The sequence below is a fragment of the Pelecanus crispus genome, chromosome 5 (assembly GCF_030463565.1).
Source record: "Pelecanus crispus isolate bPelCri1 chromosome 5, bPelCri1.pri, whole genome shotgun sequence".
Lineage (NCBI taxonomy): Eukaryota > Metazoa > Chordata > Aves > Pelecaniformes > Pelecanidae > Pelecanus > Pelecanus crispus.
The window spans coordinates 31,798,091-31,812,408 of NC_134647.1; the positions used below are offsets into that span (position 1 = coordinate 31,798,091).

The 14,318-nt window shown below is 38.1% G+C and overlaps 1 protein-coding gene across 1 annotated transcript in view; it reads right to left on the reverse strand.

The window, feature by feature from the left end:
• The window catches only part of AOX1 (aldehyde oxidase 1), a 46,891-nt gene that overhangs the window by 7,459 nt on the left and 25,114 nt on the right, over positions 1-14,318 (reverse strand). The window contains exons 21-30 of the mRNA XM_075711695.1: positions 13,413-13,537; positions 11,807-11,940; positions 10,400-10,487; positions 9,284-9,370; positions 6,602-6,793; positions 6,077-6,304; positions 4,908-5,003; positions 4,087-4,215; positions 3,480-3,554; positions 1,729-1,781 (exon numbers count right to left, since the gene is read on the reverse strand). Coding sequence (XP_075567810.1) covers positions 1,729-1,781; positions 3,480-3,554; positions 4,087-4,215; positions 4,908-5,003; positions 6,077-6,304; positions 6,602-6,793; positions 9,284-9,370; positions 10,400-10,487; positions 11,807-11,940; positions 13,413-13,537 — 1,207 coding nt within the window. The remainder of the gene's footprint in view (positions 1-1,728; positions 1,782-3,479; positions 3,555-4,086; positions 4,216-4,907; positions 5,004-6,076; positions 6,305-6,601; positions 6,794-9,283; positions 9,371-10,399; positions 10,488-11,806; positions 11,941-13,412; positions 13,538-14,318) is intronic.

Genomic DNA, 14,318 nt, shown 5'->3' on the forward strand with positions numbered 1-14,318 from the left:
TTTATAAACACTGTGAAAGAATTCAGAGAAAAAGGACCACGAGACTGCATTGAGAGAGAACAGTGGGAACTGTGTTTAAGATTACTGTGTCCTACAATAGTATGCCATTGTGAATAAACCCATATCTAAGAGTATATGTGGTGGGAATTTTCTGAGGATCCAGAAGCAGAGAGGTCAAAACAATGACTCCAAAACTAGGGTCAGTGAGCAACCCCACTTCTCATGTGAGCACTAAGTGCCCCCCTAGCTTTCAGTTAGTGCTGAATCATGGTACCTGACTCCTGAGTTAGTTTTTTAAAAAAAAAAATTACCATGAGTTTTCTCTTAAATTCAACCAGATGTTTTAAATTCTCCTTCCTCTAAAGGGAAATAACCTTAAGGTTCAGATCTCATACAACTGTATGAGGTTTAACACAGCCAAGTGCCGGGTCCTGCATTTGGGTCACAACAACCCAATGCAATGCTACAGGCTTGGGGAAGAGTGGCTGGAAAGCTGCCTGGCCAAAAAGGACCTGGGGGTGCTGGTTGACAGCCAGCTGAACATGAGCCAGCAGTGTGCCCAGGTGGCCAAGAAGGCCAACAGCATCCTGGCTTGTATCAAGAATAGTGTGGCCAGCAGGAGCAGGGAGGTGATTGTTCCCCTGTACTCGGCATTGGTGAGGCCACACCTGGAATACTGTGTCCAGTTTTGGGCCCCTCAGTACAAGAAGGACATTGAGGTGCTGAAGCGTGTTCAGAGAAGGGCAACGAAGCTGGTGAAGGGTCTGGAGCACAGGACTTATGAGGAGCAGCTGAGGGAACTGGGGTTGTTTAGCCTGGAGAAGAGGAGGCTGAGGGGAGACCTTATCACTCTCTACAACTACCTGAAGGGAGGTTGTAGTGAGGAGGGTGTTGGTCTCTTCTCCCAAGTAGTTAGTGATAGGACAAGAGGAAATGGGCTCAAGCTGCGCCAGGGGAGGTTTAGATTGGATATTAGGAAAAATTTCTTCACAGAAAGAGTAGTCAAACATTGGAACAGGCTGCCCAGAGAGGTGGTGGAGTCACCATCCCTGGAAGCATTCAAAAAACAGGTAGACGTGGCACTTCGGGACATGGTTTAGCCTAGTCTACCCTTAATTGGTTTAGTGTGGACTTGGTAATGTTAGCTTAACGGTTGGACTGGATGATCTTAAAGGTCTTTTCCAACCTAAGCAATTCTATGATTCTATGATCTAGAATTAAGTGGTCCTAATTTTCCACAAGTGTACCTGGTTGCTAATTACAGGTGTGTGCTGGATAAATACTCTAATATTGCCACTCATTCTTCCTGTCATGCAACTTGGTGTGATCATGTTTGTGGGTAAAAGTGTAAAGTAATCTGTAGTACAATAATATTTGTAGCTTATAGCGATACAGCCTCCAGTACATAAACTATATCCCACTTTGCACACCTACTGTTACGGGCAGCATTCACTTTCTTGATGCTTTCTGGTTTGCTAATGGCCAAATCATGGAGCAAAGATGGGACGAAATATTCTTTTGATGCTTTCTAGAGAGTCCACACAGGGCTAGGCATAAATTAGCCTTAAACTTCATACTCCACCCCCCATATATCAAAGAATTACATAAAACATAAGCTCAGCCATTGGAAAGAACTATTGGACAGGATCTTCTCTTCACGGTATTGGTTATCTTCAGAAATCAGTCCTGGTCTAACCTATGCATTTTTAAGGAACAATAATATATTACCTAAAGTAGCCAGTAGCTGAAAGACTCACACTCTGTTCAAAAGCTTCTTTAATCTGTAAAATATAGCAGTGTTTGTGGTAAACCAAGTAAGGAGTCAGGAAGGAACACAGCATATATATATATATATTTTTTTTTACTTAATTTACAAATACTTATTTACATATACTTCCTTAAAAGCCAAACTGTAACAAATTGTAAAGAAAGGAAGACCAGCTGAGTTAGGCATGTTTAGCTGCACATGCGGCCTAATACTGTAGAACTAAACCCCCTTTCGATGAGCAATCTGAATTCTTTTGGCAGTAAGGAATAGACCTGTCAACAGTAGTGTTCTTGCAGAATCTTTATTACTGGTAATGCCATAGTCAGAAAGGGCCCTGCCCAATTTTTCTGCTCAAGTGCAATAGAAATGGATCCCCTCTTTGTCAATTGAACAGATCTGGTTTATAAGTCACTGAGATAAAAGAGCTGCATGACCTATTTGCATAAAAATGACAGCTGACAAAAGAAATGCTCTTTACAGTGTTCTTCTGCCAGCGGTAAAAATGACAGTACGAGGTCCTAAATCTATTCCCTTTCAGTAATTCTCATGTTAGATTTACTCAGTTTACAAGTCAAGAAGTTTTGGGGTTTTTTTTTAATTTTTAATTAATTGTAATTTACTGACTTTGCAAGACGTAAAATTAACTTCTCTGCATATATTTACATTCTTTCTTAGCTCAGCCATTTCTGCGAATATTTTGGGTGTGTCTGAATTATCCAAATTAATTTGGCACCTATTAGAGGAGAACTGGATTTTATCTTTGCATACACAGCTGTCAGTTATCAAGCTATCACATGTATTTCAACATTATTTGCTATTGCTAGGAATTACTACTGCCAAGAAAGTGTTTCAATTTTCACAGTTATAGTATTTAATCACTTGAGAAGAAACACCCTAGTGTACTGGATCTCTAAATTCCTCAAGGCAGGCATTGACCTTTTCATTAGGCCATAGATAAGAAGCAGTACTGGGTAAGAAGACATAACAAACAAGTTTTCTTTTAACATCTCAATACATAGGACTAGATTCCTAGACATATCTTCATAAAAATAGTTCGTATTATAGCAGAAAGCTTTTAGTTAAGAAATTCAGTTTCTAGCCCTGAAATTCTATTCCAGTTTCAAGTGGGCACCAGACAGGGGCCATTTCTATAAATAGCTTTAGCACTACTTCTGTACTACTCCACTGCAAATGTAACTAATATTATAACTAATTACATACTAGAGCAATGGGAGCAAGGATTCCTGCTACCTTTTTTGCAGTTCTGTAATATACTGCATATGGGAGAGAAATGGAAGAAAGAGGTTGAGAAAACTCTTTTTATTGATTCGGTAAAAATAAGGAACAGCCATGTAAGAAAAACAACACTGTACACATATACCCTGACAATCTTTTGGCAACAGCTTGTCTGAGGGTAAGCTGGGCTGGGTTATGTTATTGCACAAGCTGATATTTTTTGTATATTAAAAGCTTCTGTGCCTCCACATGTGACTTCACAGATAGCTTCCCCTCCTTTCCAACTAGATATGATCTGGGGATTGTTTCCCCACATATCTAAACCAAGCACCTACACTCCATCTTTCTGTGAAATAACCTGTTTCTGCAGTTTTTAACTTTACGATTATCAGGCTGAGCAGACTGATAGACTACAATACATATATCACAGTTTTTGCAAGCACACAGAACACATTTAGAAGGATTCATGTCTTACCCAATCATTCCAGCTCCCTTTTGGGTTCTTGTTGATGATAGGCTGCAGGCGTTTCAGAAGAGTTTGGCAAGCATCCTGGTGAGAAGTCAGGAGAATATAACACAAAATTAACACAGATATGTTCGGTACTATTCAAGATATGTTCTAGTTAGTACTTAATTACTATATGCTTTACTGTCATCTTGGTTTGAAAAAGTATGGTAGGAGGTGTCATTTTAACTGCATAGACTTATCCCTTATAAATAGACTGCATAGACTGATACCTTAAACTTTATAAACGGTTAAGTTACAATGGCTGGAATCTGCATGAATCAGCAGATTTAGAACAGGAACAGGATACAAGATTTGTATGGGATTAGTTTGTTAGATGAAACAAGGATTTTGTCAAACATAAGCCTTTTGGGCAAAGCTCAGATCATATTCTGAAAACTCATAAGCACCACTACTGAGCAACTGTCAACAAGTCATGTTTCTTGTTGGCAATCTCCAGTGGTATTACTGGTAATCTCAAACTTGATTTCTATGGGATCACTAATGCTTAAAGTTTGGCAGGCAGTAAATACCACGAGGGACAGGGTGTTTTGTTAAACTAAATACCACTCTTTACCTTCACAGCCATGCCATTGACATCTGTCCCTGCAGATCCTACTGAGGCACATGCATTAGGAACAGTTGTTGTGCTCGTTTCACAGAAGTGAATACATGACATGGGGATGTTCAGTTCCCGACTAGCAACCTGTTTCAGGAAGAACAACACATTTTTCTCTGTTTTGGAAACATTCTAAACACTCCAACAGTTCCCAAGTACTTGCTAAAAGTCAGTGATACCAGGAAAGATAAAGTTTTAGCAAGTCCTCTTCCAACCTCCAGCTGAAACCATTCTGCCTCAGTACAAAGAAACAGAAAAGAAGGTCAATGTTTTAGCTGTGCTCAAACTCTGGATTGAGACTCTGGAGTCCACCATTTGGTTCCTGATTTTGCTGCTTATATCCTGTATGTCTCAGGGCAAATTATGCAGGCCCAGATCCCAAGCTTTCTTTGTCTTGATAAATATCTTTACAGATGTGTCTCAGTTATCCATTAAAGAAATAGAATCATAATAATGTCATCTGGACTGTATACTAATCTGAATACTGACTGTCTTTTTTTACCATGGGTTTTATGGGATCAGTCCCAAAAAATCTTATTTCTAATAAGCCTCTTCACGTACCATTGGAAGAATAAAACCCAAACAATCTGTTTTTTCTACCTGCTGTCTCTATGACTCTTAATGAAGACATCTTTGGTTTCTAACTCTATCAATGCAAAGAAGCAGTGACTATGCTGATAAAGAAACTGTCCTACTGGTACACTAACTAACCAAGAAGAAAACCTTCATGCTGTTTATCCGCATGACAGATAAAGCACATTGTTCAGATCATTTGTTACCTGGATCATTTTTGTATGAATACCCTGCCCCATTTCAATTCCACCATGTGTCAGAAGAACAGACCCATCAGTATATATATGAACCAGAGCAGCAGCCTAAAAAAGAAAAACAAAATCGAGATTAGATTAGTGAGAAATGTGTTGTATACAGTGATGAACCGATGAATCAAAAAAGATGGACACAGTTTGGAAGTGTATTTCAATTTATCTGTTTAATGCTTTTGAATAGAAGGCAAAATTTGGAATGCTAGTCCCTTCTCTTTGTCTGTACTGAATTTCAAAAGAAAAAGATACAAATCCTCAGCGGTCTGCTTTTTGTGTTGCTAGATCCTGAAATAAATCTACACCTGGCAACAGTATCTCAATGGTTCCAAAAGAAGCTGCAGGACCTCCCTCACTAGTGGCTGTACACGCAAACTGCTGCAAGTTCCATTTTCTCTCTCATTGATGTTTGAGAGCCTTTGGACACAGGTTTTCCAACTGCATGGGTTGGGCAGGCTGTCAGCATTAGACAGAAGGAAGGTTCTGAGCGAGATTTTCCTCCTGGACTCAGTTGGAAGTAGCACTGTAGACTACAAAGACCCTGTGACTTTAGTCTTGAATAGAGACAGCCAGTTGGATATGATACAAGTCAGTCAATTAATTTTCAACTGATAAAATGCTGTCTATTCTAGAAGCTCTGGACACCTACATTAAACAAAATACAAAGACCAAAAGTACTACTGTTCTTCTTTTCTTCCTTAAACTTAGTCTTTGATGACATTAAAGGGTAAAGTATTTAAGAACAGCATCCCATAGTATCCCCATGATCAGAAAGAGTAAGCTCAGAGCTATACCTAGAATGGATAACTTATCCAGTCAACACTTTGCCATCTGTCTTCAAAGATTTTTCATACAAGTGTTCAACTCATCTATAGCAATACCACATCACAAGAGATGGGACTGGCCTTTAAGCAAGCAGGGTCCAAGCTGCAGGGTCCTGAAAACCAAATGACTTTGGTCTCAGCTTGAAGAGAGCTAGAAGCTAGTGTAGTCTTCAGGGAACAACCATTAGGAGGACAATAGTTTTGCAGAAGTTGAAAGATAACACATTTTGTATCCTAAGGTAGAGTAACTGTCATATTCTATGGATAAAAAGCTTAGCTCACTTACTCTTTACAGAAACTAACCTGAGAAAGATAACGTGTGCCCAGTCCAAATGGAAACTTCATTGGTACAATGGCAATCCCTTTTTGCTTCCAGTAATTTTGTTTGTTAAATTCACTGATAGCTGTTTTCCTACTGTAGTATGAAGATTTCTCCATACATTCATTCCAACACCGTATTAAGTTTTGTGGATCAAGCTTTTGTTTGAAGTGTGTCTGCTCGTTCTCCTTATACATATTTATTTCCCTAATCTGAAATAATAAAATTAACAGCTATCACACAATCCTGTTAAAGGCAAACTCACCATTTTGGGCGACTAGTAGACAACAAGAAGATTACCATATGTTCTTTGAACAATTACCAGTTTAGTTCAGTTTGTAAGAGCATGCTATTCATTCAACAACCAGGCATTGATTAAAAATATATTAATTTTAGCACAAATTATGTTTGACTTAGAAAAGATTTGTTCAAACAGTTGAGCTAATCTAAAGGGTTTTAACTTTCCAACTGCATAGACTTCATGTGAGAAGATGCCTTCATTTCATCACCTTTTCTGGTGATAAACCAGTTTTATCTGCAACTCCTGTTATCAAAGTTTCTGTCACCAGTGCTGACTGGGGAAAGCCAAACCCTCGGAATGCTGTGTTTGATGGCAAGTTTGTTTTGCAGGCATAAGCGCAGCATCTCAAGTTGGGAATCTTGTATGCATTGTCCATTTTTAACAAGGATACTTCTGCTACCTGAGGTAGGGGACAAACAGGTATAGTTAAATGTCAGAACAGTGCTTCTTTCAAATTCACATTTAAATCTTCCTCATCTCATATAAAGACTTTAACTTGAGACAATTAGCTTTAAAATTGGGTTTCTGTCAATCACTGGTAGTAAGAATACACTTATGCACACATACAGACTTTATTCATACATTTCTCATGCAGCATATTAGTTTTCAGTTCCTTTTTGATTTCAAGTAACAGCAGATTTTAGTGAATGCCTCAGGCAGCCCTGTCGAAAAATTCAGGTGGAGTTTGGGGACAGGTTCTCAGTTACACCACTGCTCATTTAAACTGCCATGACAAATTAAAGGGGCATTAGAATGGGTATAAATGCTATTTATTTATTCTTTTTTGATATTCACAGAACACAGCTGATGTTACTAGTAGTTGAGTGCTGGTCAGTAGTTAAGGATGTAACAGATACTGCATTTTACGATTGATTTTGCTCCTACTTCAATATCAAAAGCCACACAGAACGAAAAATAAGCAGATTAGATTTAATTAAAACAATAGGAGCTATGAAAGGAACAGATGAAAGCATTCTGAATTATCACATCCTATGGAAATTCACAGTTAAGGTTTAGTTCCACCAGAAAGCATATGTACTGCAGTCTACTGTGTCTTCTGGTTCTCACATTTTTCTTTTAGAGATTTCAAATCACAAACACAAAAACACAAAAAAAGGAAAATCCCATATTAGATACCTCAACTTAGGCTTTAGGAGTCAGTATCAAAATAAATAAATACGTTTGTTTATTTAAATAAATAGGCCACTGGCTCTCTTCAGCATTAAGTAGATTTCTCAGAATGGCAAATTTAAGCCTGTATTCCTACTGTTTCCACTGAGCTTTAAACAATAAACTTCAAAACATTTCCGCATAGAAACAACAGAAGATAGTTTTGCTGTAATAACTATGCATATGAATAATGTCATATAATGTCATATAATGCTACATTTTCACTTAGGAAATATAAGTTGAAATGTTATTTTCAGAATGAAAAAAAAAAGTCATGTTTTGGGGTTTTTTTATTATGACCACAACTTTTATGGACTTCAGAGAAAGTGTGTGTATGAAGCTGATTAGTCTTAAGAGGGTTATTGATAAATCAGAGTGAATACAATGTATTGTTATAATACAACTCTTAGCTATACCAAAGTTTCTTCCCAGAAATGTCTGTTCTAATCTTGATGCAATCACAGAGAGTTAAAACATATTATTAATTGTTGACTGAACAATAACTAAGTTAAGCATAGATTACTGGTATTCAACTTCCATGCTGGAAGACCAGTCTTTATTACAATGAGCATCAAGCATCTTGGCTCTGTCTAGGGCTACGCTCCCATAGAATAAGGTCGTCTCTAAAGAAACAGTAAATCCCAGAATACTGTCTTGGGAACACACAGATAAGTCACACTGGCCCAGAAAAAAAAACCCTGGACTGTAAGTTTAGTAAAGCTTGTAATTTTATTTCCAATAAACCTATTTCTCCTTTTAAAAGTGTTGAATTATTAATGCTATGCTAATAGAATCAAATGGAATCACACAGCTAGGCTGCTGGTTATTGCTCTAATTAATTAGGGAGTGATGTTAGAGAGTTAGGCTGTTATCACAGGTGCTATTCCAGCTGCAGCTGAGTTGGGTGGAAAGGTTACTCAGTTGGTTATCACTGCCTCCAATTCTAGGTCCACCAGCTTCACTGTATCATTGTAGAATTTCATCTTAAGATGGTTCTGACATGTGATCTGCATTAATGTACATGCTTTTAATCATGGATTTTTTTTCTAACCCAGGCTATTTTTCAAAACCAGGTTAGGCAGCAATAGCATGGGTAGTTACACTGATGATTTCAGAGTGCAGAAAATACCCATAGGTGGGGCAATGACAAGCAGATGAGGGGTAGTAACCTCAACAAACATTTCAGTTACAGTTAAAATAGGCTATGCAAACACAAATAGCTAGTGACTGATATTAAAGCAAGCAAAATTTTATACTTTGCAGACCTATAAGTGAGGAACTGAGGTATACAGCACAATAAATGCAGACCCAGTACAGAAACTATAGAGATAGTAACAGGACAATTATCACTATGAGTTTTCTGAAGGCTAAGAAAGGTCTTCCCAGCCTTGTAGACATACAATTTTGGGCAGGCACAAATGCAGGTACTATGTATTTTAAAAGGGATACATTGTTAATTGCTATTTTTATAATGGGAAAATAACCCTGAGAAACCATTCATGAAGTGAATGCATAGGAAAATATCAAAAAGTAGTGTAGTGCTTCACTGAACAAAATAAGAAAGGTTAAAGTACTAGGTGTAGATTTTCCAACAACCCACAGTCCCTACATCAAAAGGCTATATGATTAACAACACATGTGCAAGGGAATATGGCCTTCATCATTTTCCAGCTAATAATTCCTCCATATTATAAAATTTGTCAGCTTATAAAATCCTTACCAGGACAGACTCATCAGGGGTGCATCCTCCATTAATGTAAAATTTGGTATCCACAGCTCTGATCCTACCATCATTCATGAAGCCAACCTAGAAGCATCAACAATAACCTATTTAGAGTTTGGCATTCATTCATTTCTTCAGTGCTTGTATATTTTGAAAATGAATGTAACCCACACGATTAGGGTCATACTGCACTATTAATTTCTGGGCAGCATTCACTGAAACTATAGAAGGGCAAGAGAGAAAGAAAGTATGTTCCTAAGATATTGGCTTTCCCATCTCGCATCTGTGATCTGTATAGGTACAGCATATAACAAGCAACATCAGCCCATTGGGAAAGAAAGAAGCAGGGAAGCCCAGTGGCTTCCTGTGTATTGCCCGAGATGGCTGATAAGTGTGTCATCTGTGAATGTTCACTGTAGACAAAGTCAAATCCCAGTCTGACCGTAAGAACAGTGTCTGGCAGATGGGATATGACATTTGTTTTTCTAAATGAAGACACGTTATCTTTATCTCACATCTCTCTTTTCACCTGTTGCCACTAATAGTTCCTGAACTCTCAACACAAGCTACAGCTCATTTTCAACTTAAGGGAAACATCTTATAAAAACTCTCTTACTTTGCCTTTGTAGTAGAGATGGAAAAGAAGGCAGAAATTGTCCTAATGAATAGTTATGACTGATGACAGTGCATGAGCAGGGAAGAGATTAATTTCCTCCATAGGGTGAGCTTTCCTGTATGACACTTTCTGTGAAAAACTAGCTGCTCTTCGTGTGAACCTAACCATATGGATGGTTTAAAATAAACCTCTGCAGAAGAAGTCTGAGCTAGTTTGGCTTCCTGTTCCCAGAAAGAAAGACAGAAAGAGCTATAAAAGGAAAAGGACACAAAGGGACTAGAAAAAACCAAAACAAAACCCTGTAGAGATAGAGGCAGAAGCAGAGAAAGGGCTGTACAGCAACTTTCTCTCTTGGTTTCCTGACCAGTAGTTTTGTTTCAAAATTTAATTGATTATACTAATTTTCATTAATAGAACATATATTAACCAGTAACACTGAAATACTTATTCACAGAATATGGGCAGGTATTTTTTCACTGAATTCTTGCAGCACTCACTTTATATTTACCAACAAAAGGATGTCGGCCACCAGTGATTAACATATCATCCCCTCGGCTCAGAACAAGACGGACTGCTCTGCTGGTTCTAAATCAACAAAAAAAGTCAAATTTCAGTCAAAATAAGAGATGTTATTAACAAGATGGCTATTCATCATGTATCCAGATCTACCCATGCATATAAACATGCATTTAGATTAATCTTAACTTTAATAGTCTTAAATATATGCTTAAAGCTACATCCAGAGTTCATATCTTTTGCATTTACAATCATGTCAGAATTTTCATTTCACCTCTTGAAAGCCAACGAGGTAACTCAGTGCAAACTTCTTCTGAAGAAATTGTTATTTCAGTGTTAAGACTGAACTGTGTTAAGTGAGCTAACAGCAGTTAGCACTCAACCTTAAGCAAGAAATAGTCACCTCAGCTATTCAGAATCGTACTGAAATAGGGTGCCTTGGAATAAACCCAAAATATGGATAATAATAAAAATATTAAAATTAGTCTACAAATGCATATACCATTTAAAAGAGTTACTTTTCAACAAATGGGCATAAGATGCAAAATAAAGTCCTAACAATAAAAAAAGATTGTTTAAACTATAAAAAAAGATTATTTTTTAGCATGGCCTGGTTAATCCAAAACACAGATAACATGGCCAAAAATAATCAAGAGCAGTTTGTATAACAGTGACAGTGGTAACAAGAGAAATGCATTGAGCTAACCACTCAGATCACAAGATCATTTTGGCTAAAACAGGATGTAGCCTGATCTGCATTCTGCAGCAAATCAGTTATGCTTATAAAAGAGGTTACTATCCCCCAACAGCTAATTGCCAATATTGTCCTGCCAAATTGGGAGGGTGGGGGATGGAGCTTTACGTGTTAAGGTTCTTAAACTAATTCAAGTAGCATTAGCAAAAACATAATATCTAACAGATTTAAGCTAATGTCTTGTCTGAAGCTTGTCTGAAAGGCGTTGGGGACTGAACTAGAACTACTTGTTCTTAAAAGCATTTCCACTCAAACTCTTCCTTCTGCACCCTGCTGTGCCAGTGAAGCTAACGTCTGGATAGTTAATACCATGTTTTGAATGTACATACAAGCCTCAGTAGTTAGGCATTGCTCCTTTTGAAATACTCAATCATTTAAAGAATATTTCTTGCTTATACTAATACCAATTTCTTCAAGCCCCATTAATTTAGTTGAGGCTAGAGCTGCTTAACATAAGCAGTCTAACAAAACAGAACAAAGAAATGCACTGAACAGTCTTACAAAATGTGAATAGTCAGGATTTTACAACTTTTTGGCTAGCAACTTTGGGAAAGGAGAAAGCATTTTAGCCAAAATGCAAAACTTTTTCACCCCATTTTCTCTTCATATCCCGATACACACATACTGCACTTACTTGTTTGCTGCCACTGCAACAACTGATGCCAGTAAGCCAGCTTTCAGAAGTTTCCCACCAAAAGCTCCACCAACTCGTTTAACATGGCACATGATCCTGTTGGCTGGAACGCCTAAACTTGCAGCTATCATCTCCTGTAAAAACAGTTTTAATCTTTTATGCCAACTCCAACTAAGCCTAAAAGTTAGGCTCTGAAATAAAAACCTCTTCTAGAAACGGGTTCCATATATGTTTCTAGTTCTTTTTTTAAAATCAGATGAAAATAATTTTTCCTTTACCCTAGGTTAAAAAGCAAGAAAAAGATAACAACAAACACTAAGCAGTGTTCACATTTAAAATCTCTACCATGGAGACTGTGAAATAGCCATGGACAGGAGTGAAGAATAGTACCCTTGGATTTCATTACCTAAACAGTAAGAAGCTTCAGGTATAACAAAAAGGGATTAGAATACAGTTTTTATTATTTTTATTACTAAGATCATAAATTTGATTTTAATTTTTAATTCAAATAAAACCTTTTGTTTTTTAATAATCTAAAGTCTTGCTAGTGTCAGGAATATTCTTGCTTCAAATCATTTTCTCAGACACAAAGTTCTTCATGCTTCTTGGCTATTGGAAATACAACAACAATGGAAATGATAAAAGGACCTGAACTGGGCTTTGAACAGAAAATGCCAGTGTTGAGTCTGAAATACTACCAGCTTCATGCACCATAGCTATTGCTAGGTAGACCATATGCTATGTCAGTGTTTGCTTTACCATTTACCATCATGAAAACAATCACAGGGCTGGAGCACCTCTCCTGTGAAGAAAGGCTGAGAGAGTTGGAGTTGTTCAGTCTGGAGAAGAGAAGGCTCCAGAGAGACCTTATTGTGGCCTTTCAGTACTTAAAGGGGGCTTATAAGAAACAGAAAGACTTTTTACCAAGGCCTTTACTGACAGCACAAGGGGCAACGGTTTTAAACTGAAAGAGGGCAGGTTTAGGTTGGACATAAGGAAGAAATTTTTTACAGTAAGGGTGGTGAGACACTGGTTGCCCAGAGAAGCTGTGGACACCCCATCACTGGAAGTGTTCAAGGTCAGGTTGGACAGTGCTTTGAGAAACTTGATCTAGTGAAAGATAACCCTGTCCATGGCAGGGGGAGTGGATTAGATGATCTTTAAAGGTTCCTTCAAACCCAAACCATTCTATGATTATGATTTTGGTATGGAGCAGCAGTCTCACCTACAGCTATTAGCACTGATCAAACCCCCAGCAGACTCTGACTCTGCAGGGTGCTGATTGCTCCTCACCTCAATGGAAAGCTAACAGGGACAGAGAATCCTCAGCACTCCACAGGAAGCTTTTCATGCCTACAATAGTGGGGTATGAGGTACTTTGTTCGAAGGGAAATATGAGACTTTTACTTCTTTCTTATCCTCATAGTGTAGTGGTCAGTGTTTATCAGGATACAGCAGTACCATGAAGCAGCTGTTGTTAGATAATCCAGATGTGCAATTTCATATTCCTACTGCTTCTAAACTGTTCAGATGGATTTGTAAACCAAACTTAAAAAGCTCTATTGTCACAGGTTCAACTACTTTCTCTGAAAATGCTCTGTATTACCTGAATAATTGCTGGATGCTGTGTTGACACATACACATCCATTTCTTTATCCTCTCCTTTTGGGACAGCAAGCACACTCTGTGTCTCCATGTAAAAGTGTTCCTGTCCCCCAATGCAAATCTCCCCTGATCCAAAGAGAAAAACACAAGTGTTACTGAGGGAAAAGGACAGAAGAAATGAACCAGGAAGAACTAGCTGCTCCTCATCATGTAAATTATGGTAATCAGTGTCAAATCTCATGATGCTTCTTGTGTGAAGGAGCAACATCTAAAATAAAAACACAGATGAAACTCCTTGCAGGATTAAATTGGTCTTGTTCCAGTGGCATCAACAGAACTTGATTAATAGCGGAACAATACTGCCTAACAAGTGGTGACAACATTAAATAAAACACAGATAAGTTAAAAAAAGCATAGACATACTGGACCAGGTCAAGAAGGTGGCCACCAAGATGGGCAGGGGGCTAGACCACAGGATGTCTCAGAAGAGGCTGAGAGAAATGTTTTTTTTCATCCATAAGAAGAAAAGGGTTAAGGGGAGGTCTTATCACTGTCTGCAACTACCTAATGGGAGGATGTAGAGAAGAGTGAGCCAGGCTGTTCTCAGAGATGCACAGTGGAAGGGTAAGAGGCAATGAACACAAGAAATTGCAACTTGATATAACAAAAAAATATTTCACCATGAAAGTGGTCAAACATTGGAAGAGGTGCCTATAGAGGTTGTGGAATCTCCATCTTTAGAGGTATTCAAGCCTGACTGGACATGGCCCTTAGTAACCTGCTCTAACTGCACCTCCTTTAAGCAGGAGGTTGGACTAGATGACTCCCTTCCAACCTAATTATTGTGTGACTCTGTTTAAAGGACAGAGGATGCAGAAAGCTTGAATGTAGTAGCAGGATCACAAGA